Here is a 22,308-nt window from a genome sequence, read left to right as displayed (position 1 = left end):
TTTTGACTCCAAGGCATTAGTACTTCTATAGTTCGGATTTTTACATTTGTCACCTCTCTTTTCTCTTCTCTTAACTTTCACCTCTAAATATTTGTTACCGTGACTCTTGTGACCCTCCATATTTACCATTTTGGCTGCACCCTGACTGCCACTCTTATTCACATTTTTTATTTATTAAAAAAAACATTTGATTGAGAGTAGTGGTACAATGAAGGCAACCAGAATTAGTAGGAAACTACAAAATGACAAAAACAGCTTGACTCAACTACACCAGATGGTGACTTTCTTTTTCTTTCTTTTTTCAATATAAATATAAATTAGGACCTAATAACGGTAGTAGAAAATAGCTTGATACTTCCTAGTATTAACCTATTAGCACTACATGTTATTTTAAGGTTGTGTTGATTCATAAATAGTGACTTCAGTTTTCGTCGGTGTATATGTCACATCCTAAGTTCAAGTTTGGTGTATGTGTCACATCCTAAGTTCAACTTTGTTTGTTAGTAACACTTCTTCACTCTTTCATTTGCCTCTAATAGAATTTCTTATGTAAGAAATAAGATGGCCTAATTAATAATGTAAAAAAGTTGACTTACCTAACTACCATTTTATAAGCATCAGTTTTTATTTAATTTAATTATTATTATTATTATTTAAAGGAAACGTTAATGATAGAAATAAGTTCGGAAAAGTCTTTTAAGAAAATGACATTATTTGAAATATTGTGAAGAGAAGTTGAAAAATATTCCAATAAATAATTAAACAACAAGGGTGGAGAAATTACTACTCCACCCACTGAAAGATGACATCCTAGTTTAGAATTGTAATTCAAAAATGAAAAAAAAAATTTCGGGTGTTGGTACGGAATTATCATCACGTTAAATATAAAGAATAAGCTGAATTGAGAAGATTTTAAGGAGTTTCTTTTTAGGTTCCTGATATTTTTAATTGATAATGGAAACAGAATATTTTGAAAATCATCATTTAAGTCCACCTCATTTGTCCAAAAACAAAAGGAAAAGTTTGTCTTCTTCGTCCGCTATCTTCCCGCGCGCTTGGTCTCACTAAAAAGGTCACATATTTGCCTTCTTTTCCCATTTTTATGAAGCAATTAAGTCAATCACCAGATCTGCAAAAATTACAGATAATTTTTATGAGCTTACATGGCTAGGGATCCGTTGCACATGTGATTTTCCAAGAATCTGTCTTCAGTTTCTAGAAATTAATATGTCTTTGTTGGGTCTGGCTACGGTGTAACTGTGGTATCGTGCTATAGTTGCATCCAATTATTGGATTCATTTGGATAGATGAGATCCAATAGTTGGGTACAACTATGGCACGGTACCATAATTACATCATAATTTTTCCCGTATTTACTATACGGACGTCATCTATAACTATGTCAATCGCGTCAAAGCACATGCTATGATGGATCTGAAAATAAGGAGGAGTTGGATGATAGTTTTCTGAACCCTCTGGTTTTTGTTACCTTTTTGACAGACAATAGGGACCTTTTTAATAAGCCTCTCAACTAAACTACTAAGCAATAAGTTAATTTGGAGTCAAAAACAGACGGAAAGAAGCAAGTTGCCGCAAGACACATAATCAAAGTCTATGACAAAGGAATAATGTTTCTTTAATTTTATAAAACTATTTTTCTATTTCAAATCTTATGTCTAAAACTATTTTTCTATTTTAAGTCTTATGCCACGGGATTAGCATGTTGCACAATAACCCATGCACGTCAATTCAGCGTCAGTTTGTGGTAAATTTGAGTGGCCCGTAACACTCAACTGGTATAATTTTCTTCAAAGTTTCTCAGAAATTATGTGCACTTCATCTTTTGTATATATACATACACACAGACACAAGAACACACACTCACCTATATTCATTAGCTTGTTTCTCTATTAGCAAAATATTATATTCACAATTCACTGTTCTTCCACCTACTGTCTTTCATGGGGAGAAATATTGGTTTTATGATCATTACCCTTGTTCCCTTGCTTCATTGTTTGATGCTTTCCTCAGTGATGGCAGCAGTAACCAACGTTACCACAGATCAATTTGCTCTTCTTGCCCTGAAGGAGCATATAAAACATGATCCCAGTAATTTATTGGCCAACAACTGGTCCACAACTTCATCTGTTTGTAGCTGGATTGGTGTTGCCTGTGGTGTTCGCAACCGTAGAGTGACAGCCCTGAATATCTCCTACTTTGGACTTACAGGCACCATCCCTCCTCAACTAGGAAATCTATCATTTCTAGCAGAGCTAGCCATCAGAAACAACAGTTTTTTTGGCTCTCTTCCTGAAGAATTGAGCCATTTACGCCGACTGAAGTACTTTGATTTCAGGTTCAATAACTTCCACATAGAGATCCCATCATGGTTCGTATCTTTACCAAGACTTCAACACTTGCTGTTGAAACATAACAGCTTTGTTGGGAAAATCCCAGAAACCATAGGCTACCTTTCTTTACTGCAAGAACTTGATCTTAGTGATAACCAGCTTTCAGGAACCATACCATCCTCCATTTTCAACATATCTTCGTTGGAAATACTTGATTTCAGTGGTAACCAGCTCTCCGGTTCCTTCCCTTCCATCGCCTTCAACATGCCTTCATTATTTGTAATCGATTTGAGTGATAATGGTCTTTCTGGTGGGCTGCCATCAAATATTTTCAACTATCTTCCGAGTTTGAAGTTCCTTTTTTTGTCTGGAAACATGTTGGATGGTGAGATACCATCCACTTTATCAAAGTGCCAACAGATGGAATCTTTATCCCTATCGTTGAATAACTTCACAGGAGCCATACCAAGAGAAATCGGAAACTTGACTGAGCTTGAGAGTATGTATCTTGGCCACAACAAACTCGAAGGTACTACACAGCTACTATTATTAATATCATAGAACTAGTACAAATGTTTTTGAATAGATACAGTAATTCATAAACCCCAACTTGTGTATATAAATATTAGACCCCCTTCGAACTCTGTTGTGTGAGCAGGATTCCATCCCAAAATTTCCTGTACCGTCCAGTGAAGATGAGCAGTTGAACCAATTAATACATCATCTCATCTTAATAAAATTATACCGAATCCTACAATATATAGATGATCACCTCTGAAAATTTTCTTTTTCTTTCGGTGACTTCACAGGAAAAATACCAGAGGAGCTGGGGAACCTCCCAAAGCTGGAGCTACTACTGCTGCCAAATAATGTCCTAACAGGGTCCATTCCTTCACAAATCTTCAACATTTCTTCTTTAACCAACTTGGATCTTACTTATAACAGGCTGGTCGGCAGCCTTCCTGATAACACGTGTCAAAATCTTCCTGTTCTTGAAGGGTTATTCATATCTTATAATCAGCTTACTGGTCCAATTCCAACCAATTTGTGGAAATGTAGAGAGCTTCATGTCGTCTCATTGGCATTTAATAAGTTCCAAGGAGGCATACCAAGGGATATTGGGAACTTGACATCTGTCAGGAAGTTATTTCTTGGCAATAACAGCTTGATAGGTACATATATATGTGAACCTCTCTCTGTCAAAATTTTTCTTGTTATTCACTGAAAGCATCTTATATATAACGGTTCTATATGAACAAATTTTATCTGAAATAATAATAGTTTTCTTAAATCTTCAGTTGTATGTATAGAGTTCTCTTTTGGTACATTTTCAGGAGAGAATTCTTATTGAATGATTTTTATGCAAAAAAATCTCAACATGTTTGCAGGTGAGATTCCAAATGAAATTGGTAATCTTCGTAACTTAGAGGTTTTGGGGGTTCAATCAAGCAACTTAGCTGGCCTCATACCAGCTTCAATCTTCAATATCTCGACACTGAAAGAACTAGCGGTCACTGATAATGACCTCCTAGGTAGTCTTCCATCAAGCATAGACCTTGGCCTTCCAAATCTTGAGAGGCTTTTCTTGGGGGAAAATAATTTCAGCGGGACAATTCCCAGCTCCCTTACCAACATTTCCGAGCTCTCTGTCATAGACTTTGGATTTAACTCATTCTCAGGCTTTATTCCTACCACATTTGGTAATTTAAGAAGCCTTAAATTGCTCAGCTTAGCTGGTAATGTTTTGACATCTCCTACTCCAGATTTGAGCTTTCTTTCCTCCTTGACGAGTTGCAGAAATTTGGAAATAATATATTTATCTGAAAATCCAATAAATGGGATCCTTCCAAGTTCCATTGGGAATTTTTCAATTTCTATGAAAAGCTTATCCATGGAATCATGCAATATCAGTGGTGCCATTCCAAAAGAACTTGGCAACATAAACAACTTGACAGTAATAAGACTGGGAAACAATGAATTGACAGGAACAATTCCAGTTACCCTGGGCAGATTACAGAAACTTCAAGGTTTGTATCTTCAAAATAATAAACTTGAAGGATCCATCCCAGAAGATCTTTGCCATTTGTATAGATTGGCTAACTTGTACTTGGGTGATAACAAGCTTTCTGGAAGACTACCTGCTTGCTTGGGTAATCTCACTTCCCTCAGAGATCTCTCCTTGGGCTCCAACGCCTTGACTTCCATTATACCCTCTACTCTGTGGAACCTGAAGGATATTTTGCGCTTGAACTTGTCATCAAATTCTCTAAATGGTTCTCTTCTGCCAGATATTGGAAATCTTAAGGTTGTGATTGAAATGGACTTGTCGCTGAATGCTCTATCAGGCGTTATCCCTGTCACTGTTGGAGCCCTACAAAGTGTACAGCTTCTCTCCTTGAGATATAATAGATTACAGGGTCCAATTCCTGAGTCCTTTGGCGGTTTAAAAAGCTTGAACTTCGTAGATATGTCCAACAATAATCTCTCTGGAACTATTCCCAAGTCGATGGAGGCACTCTCTTACCTCAAATATCTAAATTTGTCTTTCAATCAATTAGAAGGAGAAATTCCTACGAGAGGACCTTTCATAACTTTCTCAGCTGAATCATTTTTGGGGAATCAAGCATTGTGTGGTTCTCCAAAGCTTCAAGTCTCACCATGCAAAACCGGATCTCATCCTAGGTCAAGGACTACTGTTGTTCTACTTATTGTTTTGCCACTGGTTATTGCATTAGCAATGATAGTTGTCCTGACTGCCAAGCTTGTGAGAAGAAGAAGAAGAAGACGTCAGAGAGGGAGCACACGGCCGTATGATGATGCTAATATGTATCCACAAGCAACATGGAGAAGAATTTCTTACCAAGATCTTTTGCGTGCGACAGATGGATTTAGCGAAAACAATCTACTTGGCATGGGGAGTTTTGGTTCAGTTTACAAGGGAGCACTTCCAGATGGGATGGAAATTGCAGCAAAAGTGTTCCACATGGAATTTGACGGGTCACTTGAGAGTTTTCATGCTGAATGTAAAGTAATGGGTAGCATCCGTCACAGAAACCTTGTCAAAATCATCAGTAGCTGTTCAAATAATGATTTCAAAGCGTTAGTATTGGAGTACATGTCGAACGGGAGCTTAGAGAAGTGTTTGTATTCTGACAACTACTTCCTCGACATTTTGCAAAGATTGAATATAATGATAGATGCTGCGTCAGCTTTGGAATATCTTCACTTCGGTTATTCCACTCCAATAGTTCACTGCGATATTAAGCCTTCGAATGTATTGTTAAACGAAAGCATGATAGGGCATCTGAGTGATTTTGGCATTGCGAAGATCCTGGGCAAAGAAGAATCTATGAGACAAACAAAGACCCTTGGCACAATTGGTTATATGGCACCAGGTTCTTGTTAAACTTTCTTTCTCATTTTTTTTTTTTAATTTTGGTCTACACTATTGTTGTTATATTAGTTCTCAAGTGTTCAACCGGTAAGATCTTTTGGGTTTTACAAATAGATCAAGATTCAAATCCTGCTTGCATCAGGGTTAGAGAGGAATTTGGTTTTCATTTACGTCATTATTTTTTCATAAATAAAAAAGTTCATTAGCATTTGGAGCAAGTGAGATTTGATCCTAAGACTACTGTACTATCTCAAAAGGTCTTGTCAATGGAACTATAACTTACAAAGTTTCTTCGCCATTGATTTTTTATTCTGTTATCATAGATCACTAATTTTTGTGTCAATGTCAACTATATCCTCCACAGAGTATGGCAGGGAAGGAAAGGTATCAAGAAAATGTGAAGTTTACAGCTATGGTATAATGCTAATGGAAACATTTACAAAAAAGAAACCGACAGATGAAATTTTTGCTGGGGAAATGAGCTTAAAGCGTTGGGTTGGCGACTCATTATTAAGCTGTTCAATCACTGAAGTTGCAGACGCCAATTTGCTAAATTGTGAAGAAAACGATCTCTCTGCTAGGGAACAATGTGTGTCTTCAATCTTTAGTTTGGCCATGGATTGTACAGTCGATTTACCCGAGAAGAGGATTAGCATGAAAGACGTGGCGAACAGACTCGTTCGAATCAGAGAGACACTGTCGGCTAACATTGATGTCTAAGAAGAGGCTGTTCATTTTTAGTTCCATCCGTTGCTTTGTATTTATATATTTATCAGTTGTATTCGTCCGAACGTTGAATTAATACCCACATTTCATCCAATACGATATTGCTAGATTTGTAGTTTGTACCGACAAAATACATCGCCAGAACATTCATGCGCCATAACCTCTTTTGGTTGAAGCCAGGATTGAGATGTTGTGAATGCAGAGCGTCCTAAACTATTGCATAAGCAGATTTAAAAGGACATTCTGAAAATCATCTGCCACATAACACGCCAATACAAGTTCATATAAGCTAATTGTACTACTATCTATGCACATAACACGCCATATTCATTTATGTCCCATACAACAATAACACAAGATCGAGGTTGTATCACCAACAGCTCTTATATACAACACAATTTTAATAACATAGACATGTACAGGGGAGCACTTGCAGTCTCAAGATTGGTACAACAATTCAATCTTAAGCATCAACGGACACACTCATGGCATTCAGCTCAACATGCTGCTTACCCTCATTCTGAGGATGAACAATAACAGTAGCATGGGCTTCTGCACGTGAAGATTGGTCACCACCTGATTGGGAAACAGATATCGAGCTCACTAGAGGCTTCCTATCAGCCATATTATCACCATCATCTTGTTCTTCAGATATGATCTCCCATTCCTCTTTCAGTGAAGTAACCTGTAAGCCTTTCTCTTTGTACCTTTCCATTTCGTAAGCAGTGGGTAGAATTACATAATCATTTATTGGGTTGTAGAAAGGATCAGGGTCACCAACTTTGAGCCAGTGCTTGAGAATTCTAAACACATGATGCTCACAGACAATTCCCCGGTGTTCACCCGGGACTCCAACCCTTGCTTCTGCATTGAGCCCATCCGCCTGCAAGTCTCACAAAGGTAATAACAGTTAGATAGGTGTGGTCAATTCACTCATGGCAAAACTTCCCCTTCATCCTCATGTGACTGGAATATATTACCCATAATATCCTTCATTTACTTGAGACATCATGTCAACAACTTACAAGTTTGTCCGACATTATTATTATTTTTATTATTATTATTTAATAGAAACTGAAAAATGATTTTTATAGCACAACCAATATGGTATAACATCAAATCAGAAAGAATTAAGAACAAGAAAGCTAGCAAACCTTGGCTGATTCTGCTGGGACAGTACCATCTCCATCAACATATACATATTTAGGCTGCAAATTTACAAGCATTAATTAAAACTTAGTATACAACAAACTGCTTAAAGCTAGGAATTCATACATAGTCAACAAAACCTGAAAGATTTAAATCAGAGAGGACAACATTGAAATATTTATGGTAGAGAACTGCAAACTATTAAATTCAGAAATTACGCTACATGAAATGAGACCAAATTCAGTAAAAGACAAGGACCTGGATATTTCTTAGTTCTTGTAGATCTGTGACAGGTGCATCATCACTTCCATAGCTGCACAGAAAATTTAAAATTAAAGAATCCACAAACTCAACAAGCAACAAAGTATTTCCTCTTCTACAGCTTCTATCGATGGTTAATCCTAGCATATAAGTACTTTTTTTTCCACAGTGTAAAAATTGATGAAACACTCAAATCAAAAAATTACCAAACACTGTGCGGTGTCTCAAGATTGGTCCCATATATGTTGTAGAATTTAACTTGGGAAGGAATCTTAGCACGAGATAAGATCTTGCATGTTTCATTTGCCATTTTCAAGATCTCCAAGTTGAAGGGTAGAGGAATCATTTCTCCATTGTAATTAACCTGAATTATCAAATAAAAAAATATTAAACTAAAGTAGCCATTTAAGCACATATCCTAAATTTCGACTCAACAGTTCCAACTATGGTCACTACTTATAATTTTTATTGTCATTTGTGCTACAAATCTTAATACAAAATTCAAACTCTCAGATATTAGGGGGGAAAATTTTCTAAATTAAGAAGTCTATTGTCATTTACGACAAAATGCTTTGGTAAAGGTCAACAGAGAAACAAGAAAAGTCAAGCTCTGAAAGTATAGCTACTCTCTGACATCTTCATCTCAACATGATCAAAGAATTTCAAATTGAGCATAAATATTTAAACTTGTGAAACTTACTTTCACTTAAAGATCAAGTAAACCTTAGCAGAACTATTTCAACATAAGAAAGTTCATGGCTCACCGTATTACTGTAGAGAGCTTCCTTATAAATTTCTACACTCTCTTCTAATTGGTAAGACTCTAAGATAATATGAGAGTTCCCGTCGGCAGCTTTCTTCTCTCTCCATATTTCCAGAAGAGGAATGTGTTCCCAATGAAAATTCCGGCAAGCCATCAACTCATATATTGATGGACATTCAATCAACTGAAATTTTGCAGTATTAATAATTAATCTCAACCACATCACAGATTCGGAACAAAAACACATATAAATATATATGGCAAAGAAAATGTTTATAGTCGTGTATGAATCATTGATCTGATCAATATGAGAACTGAACACCAGACAGCACAGTACAGATAAAACACATACAGATACGACTTAACAAGCCATGAAACACCAAAAATCTAAAGTTAAAGAAAATTTTAACGCTCAATGTAGGAAAATTTTTTAACAGACATGCAACTTGAAATAACTAAAGTATTCAACTCATACCAGTTGGTGCATGCTCCATTTTGATATAAAAAAGTTCTGTTCCCACCCTTCAACAAATGACATCCCATTGAGAAAGGCAGATGTAATATATCCCGGTGCACCTGTTGGACAATTATAAATCAAACAAAGTTTCAAAGTCATATTCAGGAAAGATTACATAAATAGTACTTGCTTACTAATAGAAATAAAGACCGGTCCACGGTCCACAGTCCTTCGCCTTCAAGCTTATTAGAAGTTTAAGTTCAATTTGAATCTATGACTCTGCATTCCATGATTAATCAATGGAATATCACCAATAATAAACCATGTCTATAAGATTGAACATGAATATTATCACTGTTACATTTTCAGGAAAGTAGATAAGATTGAACAATACTAATACTACTACAACAACTATTACTACTAATTTTGTTCTCCTTTGAGTTTTTGAGTGTTGGCATTTTAAACTTCAAGAAGAAACAGATTCCTTAGCTATGCATTTTTCTCTCTTACAGCTGCTTTGATGTCTATTTCCGTGCCCAAGTATCATAAAATCAACAATCACTTACCTTGAAATGGCGCAGCAATTGCAATCCATTTCTGCACATATTTCTCAAAAATCTGGGAACAAAAAAAAGAAATAGGATGAAATTGACAAGTTTAAGTTGCAGCATAAGGACACAACAAAAGCATAGACTACAGATTCGAACTTAAGAGTGTGGAGAGGAGAAGACAAAAGAACAGCAACCCAGGAAGGAAAAAAAAATAAAAACATACATCACTATGCAGGGACAAGAAACATTTGACCAGCAGACCCCCCATAGAATGACTGATGATGTTTATCTTTTTCCCTCCAGAAGCATTATACACAGCCTCTAACTTCGCAGCAAATTGCTCCATTGTTCCTTGCAATCTAAAAAATGAATAAAGCATAAACAATCAAAAAATCTGTAGAATATAACGACGGAGAAGATCTTTGAGCTTCAAGAAGAAAAATCATTTTAAAATGGAAGACAGAAGTTGAAGCACAGATGCCATTTACAGGGACACTTAAAAAGTAAAATCAAAGAGATATTGGAAAACCATGCAATATACGTATGTAAGCAAGCAACATCCAATTTTTTTTTTTTTTTATTTTGCTTTATCCCTCGTTAGGAATGGGGTGCAATTCATTCTCATAAAGTGACAGAAACTCCCGAGAGAAGAAGAGAATTTATGATCCAAAAAACATGACACCCTAAAAATGTCCTGCTACTCAAGGTCATAGAAAAAAAAAGCAATTAACAACGTTTTAGGTTAGAAAGTTACCTATTACTTTGGCGGAAATCATAACCAAACCCAAAAAGAGTCTTTCCCTCTTGGAAACCCCACTTGATCATTTGAACAATCATATCGTGAAAATAATAAACACAATCACGTCCGATGATCTGCATTGGACATATAATTAGTTAACACCAGTCCAAACAACTACATTGTCTCATATAGAACAATTGAAGTTCATTCATGGCATTTAAAATATTCACTAGCTATTCTGTTTTCTTCATTAGTGTCCACGTTAGTGATTCCTTAAAAGTATCAAACAATATTGAGGGGAGAAAAAGAACTACAATACCAGGTCAGGATCTAAGACATCAATTGCATACAATCCATATCTGTCTTCAGGAACCACAACACTTGAATTTGGATCTAAAGACACAGTTCGACCTGTTTCGCAAGAATAACATGATTAACCAACTTCAATTATTGAAATCTAAATCTGCAAAACCTGCATAACAAATATTTAAAAAATTTGAAAACAAAAAGCACAAAAATAAATAACACAGAAAAGCATCAGCGGACTTATCAAGTTCCATTTGGAGAACATAATTAGATATTGGAAGTACATGCTCAAAGGAGTTTAACAGGCTGATTACCATCTTCTGACCATAAACACTGTCTCCCCAAAGTGCTATAGGAAGGGTGCACGAGCCATACACATGAATACCCAATAACACGAAAGTTCAAAATAGGGTATCCACCAAGATAATATAAGCCCACTCTATTAAAGTTTTCACAGACATCAAATAATATCTAGTATCTTGCATGATGAAAGTGAACTTGTTCCTCATACTAACCCCAAAGCATCTACTGACTATCACAAGTGTGTTTAGATGATCACTAACATACATTACCCAATACAAAAAGATAAGCAACAAGAGACTTCACTTAGAGCGAAACCTGGTAAGTAACTAAATTCAAATTCGTAACATATCACGTCCCAAATGAATAATACATAACAGCTAACAAGAAATACCACATCTTCAGCATGTACTTTTTAGTGAAAAAATTAACTTTCTACAGACTCTCTCAAATCCCTGCAACTAATATATATACTGTTAACATTTATATTAAAGTAACAACATTTTATCTATGACTACAAACAAATAAAGTAGCCAAAAAGGAGGTCTCAACAATCCTCAAATGAAATTAATCTTTCTTCTCCACTTAATTATTTAGCAACAAAATTTAATTTTTTTTCTCTCTGTTTTCCACCAATTTCAGCAAAATTATCCAATTGTGTTAAGTAAGAAGAAAACTAAAACACAATCAAGCTTTGGAGATCGAAAAATTATCTTGAAAAAAAAAAATTACCGGTAGAAGGATCAAACTTAGACCAGAGCTTGGTCCTAAACTCGTGGTCTGCCCCAAGTATCCGAACCCAAATCCGCTCATCTTTCCCGTTTGCCTTGTCCACTGACTTCAAAATCGAACCGGCAACACCCGGCACCAGCAGAACCGGGTCAAGGTCCGGGTCAACGTAAGGTTGCGGCTTATCCCTTAAAAATTTCAGCCATAGCTCCACCGATTGCACTATTTCCTCCAACAACACAGCCATATTGAATCAAGATTGGTATGAAATTTTATTGATTATCAGTTCGAATAGAGAAATGTTGGAATTTTAGGGTTTGGTTAATTCTGGGAAAAAAAATGATTTCCTTTGTTAATGGAGTGTGAGAAGAAAGAGCCGTGAAGCTAAAGGCGCCACCAAATCTTCACATTATGGATTACATGGATTGAACGGAACTTTGATTGACAAGACGACAAATTTTTTATCTTTTTTCTTTTTGTTTAAAATAATTGAGGATAATTTTTGGTGTTTTTTACTAGTAAGACAGAGTCTCTCCGGAACCAAAAGAGTCATGACACGTCATCACAGCCATACGGGAAAAGCAGAATTAGTCAAATTTATCAAACCAACCATTTTATTAAAAAAAAAAAAAAAATCCCCACAAGCACAAAGTACAAATAGAAAAAAAGAGAAATGGCGCTGCTTTCTCTGGTGAACTGCTGCAACAATCCAAAGCTTCGCCTGTCAACAAAGGTCAGCCTCCTTTCGCATCATATTTTTCGATAACTGGAAGATAAGGATTTTTTGTAATGTGTGCTTTGTGTTCAAAGGGAAATAGGAAAGAAGCAGAAATGCAAAACCCAGCTCCATTGCAGAGCAAACAAGTAAAGTTTGTAAAGAGCTTGGCTCCTCCATTCATGGCTGCAATGTTAGTCTTATCGCCTATCTGCAACGACCCAGGTAAAATTTAACCACCATCACCATTCAGTTAATGGGCTCATTATCCGCTATTGCATAGATTTTACTGTTGCTTGTGGTTTCCAGATTTGAGAATCAACCGGCAGCACATGTTAAATTTCTTCTTAGACGAATATATTATTTGTGATACGCTTTAATACTTTAGAGCATTCAGTTTCTTGCTTTACCTTGCGTGGCAATCTTATTAGACCGTGCTAAAGAAATTTTGAACTTCCATATATAGCTTGATTTCAATAAATTTTGTTAGATACAATTTTGGTATGAGAAGGGCAATTAATTCTTGAAGTTCCATATGCTATTGGGTAAAATTAGATTGTAAAAGAGGTAGGAAAAAGAAAATACTGGCATATTTGATCAAGCAAATCATATTCTTCATTGAAGCTCATTTCTAATAAACCATAGGATAAGGGGGGTAAGAAGGACATTGTACATTAAGAGAAAAAGAGAAGTGGAATATTTCCCATGATGTTGCAAAGAATTTTAAAAATTGCTATTTTCACTGTATTGAAAATAATATTTTTGCTGGCTAGGGCAAGCCAGTAAAATCAGTTTCATCGATGAGATAGCTGGCCAAAAATAAAAACTTTTCTGTATCCTTCAATATAGCTAGCTTTAAACTTAATGTTGCAATTTGATCATGTTGTTATGGTCATTATGATTACTAGCAACTCATTTTTTCTGAAACAAAGTTGTAATACGATTCAATGTGCATTGAAATGGCTTTATCAGTCTATCAGATTTCAGTGCTCTGAATGTTCATTTTTGCAATGCCTTGTCTCCATCTCACGAGCAAACACCAGGTAGTCACAAGACAGCAGCTGAAACTTACTTTGCAGGAAAGAATGTCAGCTTTTGTGATTTAGAATAATTTCTTACATCATGAAAGAGGAGCAAGTTATCACTAGTATCCAGTGTCCAACTAGACTTGCTACAATATATCGTCTTTCCCCACTAAAATCATTTCATTGGAAGCAACAACTCTCCATGGAATTGGAACTCCAGAAATATGACACTTACAATGTTTTATGCTTACCAGTTTCTCTCGGCTTTTTTCACGCTGCAGTGTCACTTGCGCAAGCTGTGGATATTCAAAAGGGGGCCTCACTGTTCCGTCAAGCTTGCATTGGGTGCCATGATGGTGGTGGAAACGTAATTCAACCAGTAAGTCGCCCCATCGTGAAGTCCAGATAATCATCCTTTTGAACTGTAGCTTCCTCTCTAATCAATAACTTCCGATATTTATCAGGGTGCAGCGCTCTTTTTGAAAGATTTACAGAGGTAAGGTGGCACAATTTCACTGCATTTTCTCTTGCCGTCAACATTCTGAACTGGTGTAACTATAGGAGAATTTAAAAATAGGCCAGCTTGCAGTTGAATGTGCTGGAACCTAAATTGGGTTTACTTTTCATAAGACTCGTTTGAGATGATTATATGTTCTCCAAGTATAATTAAATGCCATAATATGATTAACAAATGTAGGAGCTTCTAGGTTTTTATTTACTTTTATGCCCTCGATTTTAAGATAGTCTATTGGCTGCCTGCCTCTACAGAAATGGAGTTGACACAGAAGATGAGATATACCATGTTACATACTTTGGAAAGGGAAGAATGCCAGTAAGTTTTCTTCTAAAAGTTTAGCATTTCTGCTGAACTATTTTAACTTGGTAGACAACAAAGGAGTGTGAGTCCCCTGTTTGCATGCAGGGCTTTGGTGAGAAGTGCACACCAAGGGGCCAATGCACATTTGGAGCACGTTTGCAGGATGAAGATATCAAGCTTCTGGCACAGTTTGTGAAGTCGCAGGCTGATCAAGGGTGGCCAAAGATAGAAAGTATGGAGGATTGATTATTTGCAACCAAACTTCATAAATGTCATATCACATCTTCAATATAAGTATCTTTGCTTTTCAATCTCTAGATTACTGACATTTAACCATGGATCGCTACAGCCCATGACTTAGGAGCATCAAACTCAAATGTGGGGAGTTACTTAATGCTTGTGTAATTTTAATGCTCATATTGTGTTTACATAGCACAAACTTACTCCGGCCGGCGTCGACTAGTTTTTATAAGTTCTAACAGATTTGACCTCGGGTGCCTCGAGTGAACTAACCAGGCTCGAAATTGGGCCTGACTCTGTTTTGAATGGGCTTGGCCCACTTTTTCTCGAATTTGCAATCAGTTTCGGTCATGGGCCACCCAAAGAGATGCAATAAGTTTAAAAAAAAAAACAAATGTCAAATTTGTTAAACTCGAAAATTGGATTCAAACTGTGAAGGTTTCAATGTAAATCCAAATAAATCTTAATTCAAACTAATTTAATGAAATAATACAAAGAGCTCGGATGATTGGAAATAATAAGCGAGACTTGGAAATGGACGGGAAAAAAAAAAGCCTCTACTGTTATTATTATTATTATTTTTTCCTAAAGATAATACTTCATTAAAATCGAGATCACAATCAATCAAAGGTGGTAGCTTAAATGTGGTGGAAAATCTTTCAACCATATATAAGCATCCAAACAACGGACCTAATAGTTAGCTAATACATCTTTGCTCTACTAAAGACTCCCTTGAGATGTGATGTGGAAAAACACGAAAGGAAAGGAGTGTATGATAGTCAAGAGACAAAGCCTCTATTATTGGATCATTTAGAAATAAAATAAAAGAAAGGTCATGAAAATGATGAATAGATAAAAAATGACTATCACTAAATCATGAAAAGGAAATAAAGAAACATCGTGAAAACAATGTTTAGTATGATAATCAAGAAAAAAGACCCTTGGATTAACACCTTTGACGTGCATAGTTTCCGTAAAAAAAGGAATAAAAGAGAGACACAGAGTTTGGTTTATCAATCAGTAGTCACCAACAATTAAGAGAATTTGACATCTCACCAAAATTAAGAATTAACCAAAAAAATAATCATATTATTAACAATTTTTAATAATTATATTACTCTTAAAAAATTAATAGCTATATTAAACAGGAAATTATTGATGCTTCATTAGTCAAAAGATAATTCCATTATGATTAAACGCCATCCTTTTTTATAAGGACAGCTTGGTTTGTAACTTAGTTTTTTATTTGTTGAATCCATCCACCAATTGTAAACTTGTTAAGTCAAAACTCAAGTTAACTAAAATTGGGTTTTCCAATAACCAACGAAATTGTTTGATTATAATATTTTGGTTGTATCCCAGCAAAAAAAAAAAAAGGTGGATGCTTAATTTACTTGAAATACCAAGTCAACGATAAATTATTTAATTCGTAAAACTTTAAAAAAAAAATGATGAATCTGGTAGGGAGTAGGGAGGGACTTGCTTTTTCTTCTTGGTTATGGAATCAAATTCACTTTATGCCCCCTAGCTTTTGGTAATTCAGTCAATATTGGTCCCAAAAAAGGATTACGTCCAAAACGGGAAAGAAAACAAAATTTTACATCTCACTTATTTTTATGATTATTATTTTATTTTTACGTCATGTCACTTGTCAAACCAATACGCATCCTCCCAGTCTACTAAAACATCAAAGTTGCAACACCAGTTTAAAAAATAAAAATTGATTTTTTAAGCGTTCAATGTTATTTGTTTGATTTTTAAAACATAAGATCTCTTTCAAAATTTAAGATTAAGATTCAGCATTTAACTAAATTTTTACTGAACAATGAATCGATGATCACAATGATATTATTATTATTATTTTGTTTAACAACCATTAATTTAATCAGATTCATTATCTTTAAGTTTAGAAAAAAAATAAAAATTAAATAATATTTTTAAATCATATAGTCGTCTATCAATTTAACAAATAATTTTCATCTCTTGGGTTTGTAATTTGACGAGATGGGATCTGATTTAATATATTATAAAAAAACAACAAATTTGAAAAAAGAAAAGGTGACAAGGATTGATCACAAATGGAAAAGAAACACACTGCACATGAGAAAATTGCCACCAGAACGTACGTTATGGGGCGAAGTTGAGATTCACAAGAACTCACGGCCTGTTCGCTCGTGTCGCCAAATGAGAGGTTGCGGGGGGACAATCTAAATGATCATGATTTCCTCCTTATATGATCATATCATGAGTAAATAATTTAATTATTGATTGATAGTTAATAAATAAATAAATAATTGAATGTTACTCATACACTACCGAGACACATTGTAGAAGATCTCGAAAAATTTAAAAGAAATCATATCAGAAGATGATTTTTTTTTTCAATCAGAAAGTATATATATATATATATATATATATATATATCAGTGTCACTCTAGTTAATGCATCTTAATCATGATTACCTGGTTCATGGATTTGAACTAACCATGTTTGCCATGGCCATGGTTTCATTTACGAGTCTAATTAATTATTGACATGATCAACATAGGAAACACACCAAAACATAATCACATCAGACGTGGACCCCCCCACAATTTGTTAATTAATAAATTAATGAAGAGCAATCTATACTATACATATGCGATTAACATTTTACCAGAGAAATTGCTCTGTGCCTTAATTATCTTGATTAGCTCTGGGTTAAATGTCAAGTTGGGTTTGCGTAATTAACGGAATGATTATGTTAATTTCAAACATACGGTTTGAAAAATGGGGGGGGGGGGGAAAAAATTTGATTATTCTATGCTCAATTTTTAAGATTAAATTGGAAAGTTCAACGTGATTCACTGAGAAAATTTGTGCCGTTATTACGGACGTTGAAGCATTTATTGCACTCTTTATTTTGCCCCAAGACTTGCACGTTTATACGAGGGCATTTACTAGTATAAGTAGAGACATACTGAGATAAGATTTTAATATGAACATGTATATAATAAAAAGTCAATTATCATTTACTCGCGTATTTATTAATGCATGATTTGTTGTCAAGTACATGTGACAAAAATTCAACCAAAGATCAGGAGGGTTTAGAGTGGGAGCATCCAATAATTAATTTTGGGAAAAAAAAACAAAGGCAAAAATGGAAGAGTTGGCTTGTTAAGAGGAACTTCATTTGTAATTTGAATCACTCCCATATAATTAAAAGCAGAAAGGACAAGCTAAATAATCATTATTATGTATAATAGATGGAGTTAATTGATGCCTAGATCCTCCAAGATTTAAGTTATTGCAATTAAGTTGATTACTTTAAATAATTAATCTTTTTAGTATGAGAACTTATTTCAATTCTTGCGTATATAAGCATAAATAAAAGTTAAACATATAATAAAATACAAAGTTATCCTAAATTTTGAATTAAATTTTAAATTAGTGGAATTGAGATGGATTCATTGGTGGGGTAACATAATTTTTCCACTCTTTTAATTAATACAAGAAAGAAAAAGATTCCATGAGCTATGGAGACCATGAGACTTGGATTTGAGAAAAAATTTCTTGAGTCTTCGCTGAAGCTAGCTGCATAGCTGGCTAGCTATCAGATAAGACGAGCTAGAAATACATTTTCCAATGAGAAATTAAATGTCAGAGAAAGACAAGCCAAAGTCGCCAACTGTGTAGTATTTGTAGTACAAGATGTTCCCCATGTGAGGTGAGCTCTGAGTTTTATCTTCTTCCCATCCATCCATCAACTTTGAATTTGGAATTAAAAACTTCAATTCTCATGTATATATAATTTTTTATTTTTTTATAAAGAGGACATCTTTATTTTAATAAAATTTATTAAAAAATAAAAAATAAATCCTTAACATATTAAATTTTATTTTTTTATATTTTAGTAGGATTCTTATTTTAATAAAATAAAAATACATGTATACACACATATACACTTTTTTTCTGTATATAACCATTCACTAGTTTTAATTGTCTTTTTTTCTTTTTTCATGTATAGAATATATCTAGCTAATTAAAAATAAAGAAATCATGTAAGAGTCATATATGTATATATATAAAATAAGAATACATGTATACACACATATACACTTTTTTTCTGTATATAACCATTCACTAGTTTTAATTGTCTTTTTTTCTTTTTTCATGTATAGAATATATCTAGCTAATTAAAAATAAAGAAATCATGTAAGAGTCATATATGTATATATACTACGCCAACCTTAATAGACAGAAACTTTTGATTACTGTGGGGCATCTAAAAACCCTAAAAATAAAGGGAATATAAAAGGGGACAATCAACTAACATACAAGTGGTGGGACAAAAAATAATGGCAAAAAAAGGAGAAACCTCCAATGAATTTGCAAAGAAAAACCCTAACCCGGATTGCTTTATTCTCAACCACCACCTCACCAACCTTAATCAACAGACGACTCGACTCTTGGAGAAAAATTACAAAGCATAACCATGTGACTCTTATCTACTAATCAGAACCTATATTATAAAGATTGTGGTCCTCTTCTTCTCTAATTTTTTTTTTTTTAAAAAAAACTAGGACATGTCTATTTATATATATTGTCATTGTTAGCGTCAACTAATGACAGCAATTTAAAAGAAGAGACAGAAGAACCACCCGAAGCTAAAGACAAAGAGGATGGCAGCCTGATCAACTGATCATTCCACCAACCTGGCCAATTCATGCCCCTTCATATAAATAAATAACAATGAAACCCATTTATTGAATTTGCAGCATTGCTGTAGGGACCAAGAGCTAGCTAGCTCACTAAGCACATGGCAACATGCATCCTTTTTCTATTATAGATTCGTTCAACTGGGTATATGAAAGAGAAGAAGAAGATGGCTCCCGGAACCCTAGTTGATCCCAACATGTAATGAGGTAATTAAGATTCAGAAGCTAGAATCTTTTATATATAACACTTGAAGAACCATTCAATCCGTCTTTAATATATATTACATAATCGTGACAAAATTAACAAAGCATGCGCCACGAGGTTTCTAGCTTGTATTATTAAGGTTGGCATGGGTAATTCTTATTATTACCTTTCGTAACTTATTATTATAGAAGGTCATGTGTTTAACTTGTTGGAATTATACGGCTATTTCAAAATATTAATATCCCACGTTAGAGGAAGCGAGAATACTTATTTTCATGTTTGATTTGAAATTGCTTATGCGTTTGATTTAATTATAAATTAGAGTAGAATAAGTTAAATTCACATGTAATTTAAATTATTTAATTTGAATTAAATTATGAGATAAATGGATGATTAATTCAAATTAAATAAGGAAACTAGTGATTAACTCAAATTGAATTAGGAAAGGGTCTATAGAAGGTTTCCCTATAAAAGAGATTATACAAAACCTTTAATGATACCAACTACAACAATAAAAAGAAAAGAAAATAATTCAATTGTTCTAATTATACCTCTCTAATTGTTTCTTTTTTTTTTCATCAATTTACTTTTGTTATTTAAAACTGTTGCTCTTGGGAGTGTGACCTCACAATAGTCATTATGTTCTGGAGGTCAAACTGTCTTATTTGTCCTTTGTGCACAGAAAAATCTTATTTTGAGATGTAGAATTTTGCCTTAAGATAGAGCTTTGCACGTCTTGACAAATTTATATTGGTTGATTGAGTAACAACTTCAGGTTTATGGAATGCAACTTTCTAGTTTATGGTTGCAAGTTACGTGTTCTTGGGTACAGCTATGCATTAATTAACAAGGATGTTATTCTCAAGCCATTGTTCATTGCAATTGGGTTTTCTTATCGCTGTCGTTATTCTAGCTAATTAATTTTAAAGTTCAAAGAAGCAATATTAGTTCGTATTTCCAACATAACTCATACTAAAAAATAGCTTATGCGTCGGTGGTTGCTTCAAGCTTATATTCTTAGCGTAAAAACTAATATTATCAACTAATGGGGAATATAACAACTCGTGCATGAGTTTAGTTGTGATATCATATAGAAGCTCATGGTTCTAACTCATACTCAAGAAGCTAGCTCATAAATTGAGGGTTGCATCAAATATATATTCTTAGTCAAAAAAAGTTATTCTCGACACTTTTTGAGAAATTTTTTAACTTGAGTTTAAACAAGGATAAACTTGATACTTAATTTATAAAAATATTGTTAGTGGTCCCATATTGATGCCACGTATGTGTTAGTTATGTAAAATATAAGTTGAACGGAAGAGGGAGGAAATTTTATTAATGGGTCAGTGTCAATAGCTGTAAGGGATATAATAATATCAATCGAATAAGGACCAAAAGCTACCATTAAATACTCCTATCTATCATCTCTCTTTCTCTATGAGACACAATTTTACTAAAGAAGGAGCATAAGAAAATTAGAGAGCTGCATCTATGTATAAATTTGAAGGAGAGAAGGAGAGAGCAGCATAAAGCTATAAAGTAGCTAGTCATCACGAGTATATTCATTTTCCATGCCTAAAACATGCATGGCTCGTGCTTTCATTTTCTTTTTTGTTAACCTTTTTTGAATATTGAAGCTTCTGCTCGTTTCCTTAAAGAACCCTCTCGTCTCTTCCCATTTGAACATATTCATTTTACTTTCCCGTTTCTTCTTCTTCCTGTTGGTGTTTGATATGTTGGTTTGAGAGATTGAAGCTGCCAGCATGATCTGGTAATCAACCTTTTTGTATATATATATATTAATTCCTTATAGTTTTTAGATTTAATTTCTTTTAATTAGATCCATGGTTTCAATTCTATTGAATAAATGGTGGGGTTTTATATTTTCGTGCAATTATTAAGAGGATAGATGGAATAGCGCCTTTAAATCCAATCACTTTTTTAGTTTTATTTTGATCTTTTTTGCCCCCTAAAATTAAGGGTAAAGGTTAATATGTAAGAGAGTTTTAGGGTGTGATTTATTAGCTTCGTAGATGAATGGTTCCATCAGGTCATCTTGCAGCTTCAATTACTCATTCACCAACATTTATGGAAGGGTACTCTTGAATCTTAATAGCTTTCAAAAGTTCATCATCTCACAACTTCACAGCTTCATTTCAGGTAAATAATTTCTTCAATTCATCATTTTCGATTACATTATTACTTATTTAACGATTTTAATTGCATCCTCTGATGTTAAGCTTGCAATATTTCTTACCAATCTCATCCAGCTATATATATATATATATATAACTAAAATATTGATGTCAAGCAATTGAAGACAATGTCCTTCTACCTCTGCCTGTATGTATGTGATAACATACTTGTCTTGAGTCTTGACTTTATATATTGTTGCATACGTATAGAATGTACACAAAAAAAAAAAAAAATTAAAATAATTGAGACACAAGAAAGACAGACTGGTTAGACAAATCTGATTTATATAATATTGTAAGATAGATGTTCCCAACAGACACAATTGCTTATCTGTTAATTACAATGTCAATATGTGATCTCTCATCGTCTAATACTATCCTCACCAATTCAAATCCCATCACATCAGGATTGCAGAGTGTTTTGGTTTATTTAATACGTAAATCTAAAGAAAATACAAGAGGTAAAATTGCCTGTATTTAATTAGTTTTATTTGTTTATTAAGGTTTAGTTTAGTCACAATCGACCATTTTGCACTACCACACACACTTGAATACAATAACATTGTCATTAATGATTTGTCAAGTTGATTTAGGCTAATTTAGTACTATTTTTGTACCTTCAAAGCTTTAATTGTGTTCAAAAAATAATTAAACGGCTGCCTGTAGAAAAATGGTTAAGTATTTGATA

The 22,308-nt window shown here is 34.1% G+C and overlaps 3 protein-coding genes across 5 annotated transcripts; 2 read left to right on the top strand and 1 right to left on the bottom strand.

Moving 5' to 3' along the window:
• The first annotated feature begins 2,033 nt into the window (after positions 1-2,033).
• LOC18051704 (receptor kinase-like protein Xa21) lies at positions 2,034-6,465 on the top strand. The gene is made up of 4 exons (XM_006448657.1): positions 2,034-2,880; positions 3,161-3,523; positions 3,740-5,746; positions 6,110-6,465. Exons 1-4 carry the CDS (start codon positions 2,034-2,036, stop codon positions 6,463-6,465), a joined length of 3,573 nt encoding a protein of 1,190 aa, XP_006448720.1.
• Positions 6,466-6,733: 268 nt separating this feature from the next.
• On the bottom strand, positions 6,734-12,198 carry LOC18051703 (lecithin-cholesterol acyltransferase-like 4). Its single transcript, XM_006448656.2, has 11 exons — positions 11,730-12,198; positions 10,711-10,802; positions 10,407-10,525; positions 9,876-10,011; positions 9,668-9,719; positions 9,120-9,220; positions 8,646-8,828; positions 8,088-8,245; positions 7,879-7,933; positions 7,626-7,679; positions 6,734-7,354 (listed from the first exon to the last, which is right to left on the bottom strand). Exons 1-11 carry the CDS (start codon positions 11,971-11,973, stop codon positions 6,935-6,937), a joined length of 1,614 nt encoding a protein of 537 aa, XP_006448719.1. The 5' UTR covers positions 11,974-12,198; the 3' UTR covers positions 6,734-6,934.
• Positions 12,199-12,367: 169 nt separating this feature from the next.
• On the top strand, positions 12,368-14,727 carry LOC18051702 (cytochrome c6, chloroplastic). 3 transcript variants are annotated; one of them, XM_006448655.2, is made up of 6 exons: positions 12,368-12,459; positions 12,545-12,666; positions 13,748-13,845; positions 13,931-13,962; positions 14,235-14,298; positions 14,389-14,727. In XM_006448655.2, the coding sequence occupies exons 2-6, from the start codon at positions 12,558-12,560 to the stop codon at positions 14,527-14,529; spliced, it is 444 nt and encodes a 147-aa protein (XP_006448718.1). In that variant the 5' UTR covers positions 12,368-12,459; positions 12,545-12,557; the 3' UTR covers positions 14,530-14,727. The 3 variants fall into 3 exon arrangements, with proteins under 3 accessions (XP_006448718.1, XP_024047096.1, XP_024047095.1); XM_024191328.1 differs by having other exon boundaries at positions 12,373-12,459; positions 12,537-12,666; positions 14,404-14,727; XM_024191327.1 differs by having other exon boundaries at positions 12,373-12,459; positions 12,537-12,666.
• The last annotated feature ends 7,581 nt before the right edge of the window (positions 14,728-22,308 follow it).

This window comes from Citrus clementina, unplaced genomic scaffold (genome assembly GCF_000493195.1).
Source record: "Citrus clementina cultivar Clemenules unplaced genomic scaffold, Citrus_clementina_v1.0 scaffold_2, whole genome shotgun sequence".
Classification (NCBI taxonomy): domain Eukaryota; kingdom Viridiplantae; phylum Streptophyta; class Magnoliopsida; order Sapindales; family Rutaceae; genus Citrus; species Citrus x clementina.
The sequence above is the reverse complement of the archived record's forward strand: the minus strand, read 5'-3'. Positions and strand labels throughout refer to the sequence as shown.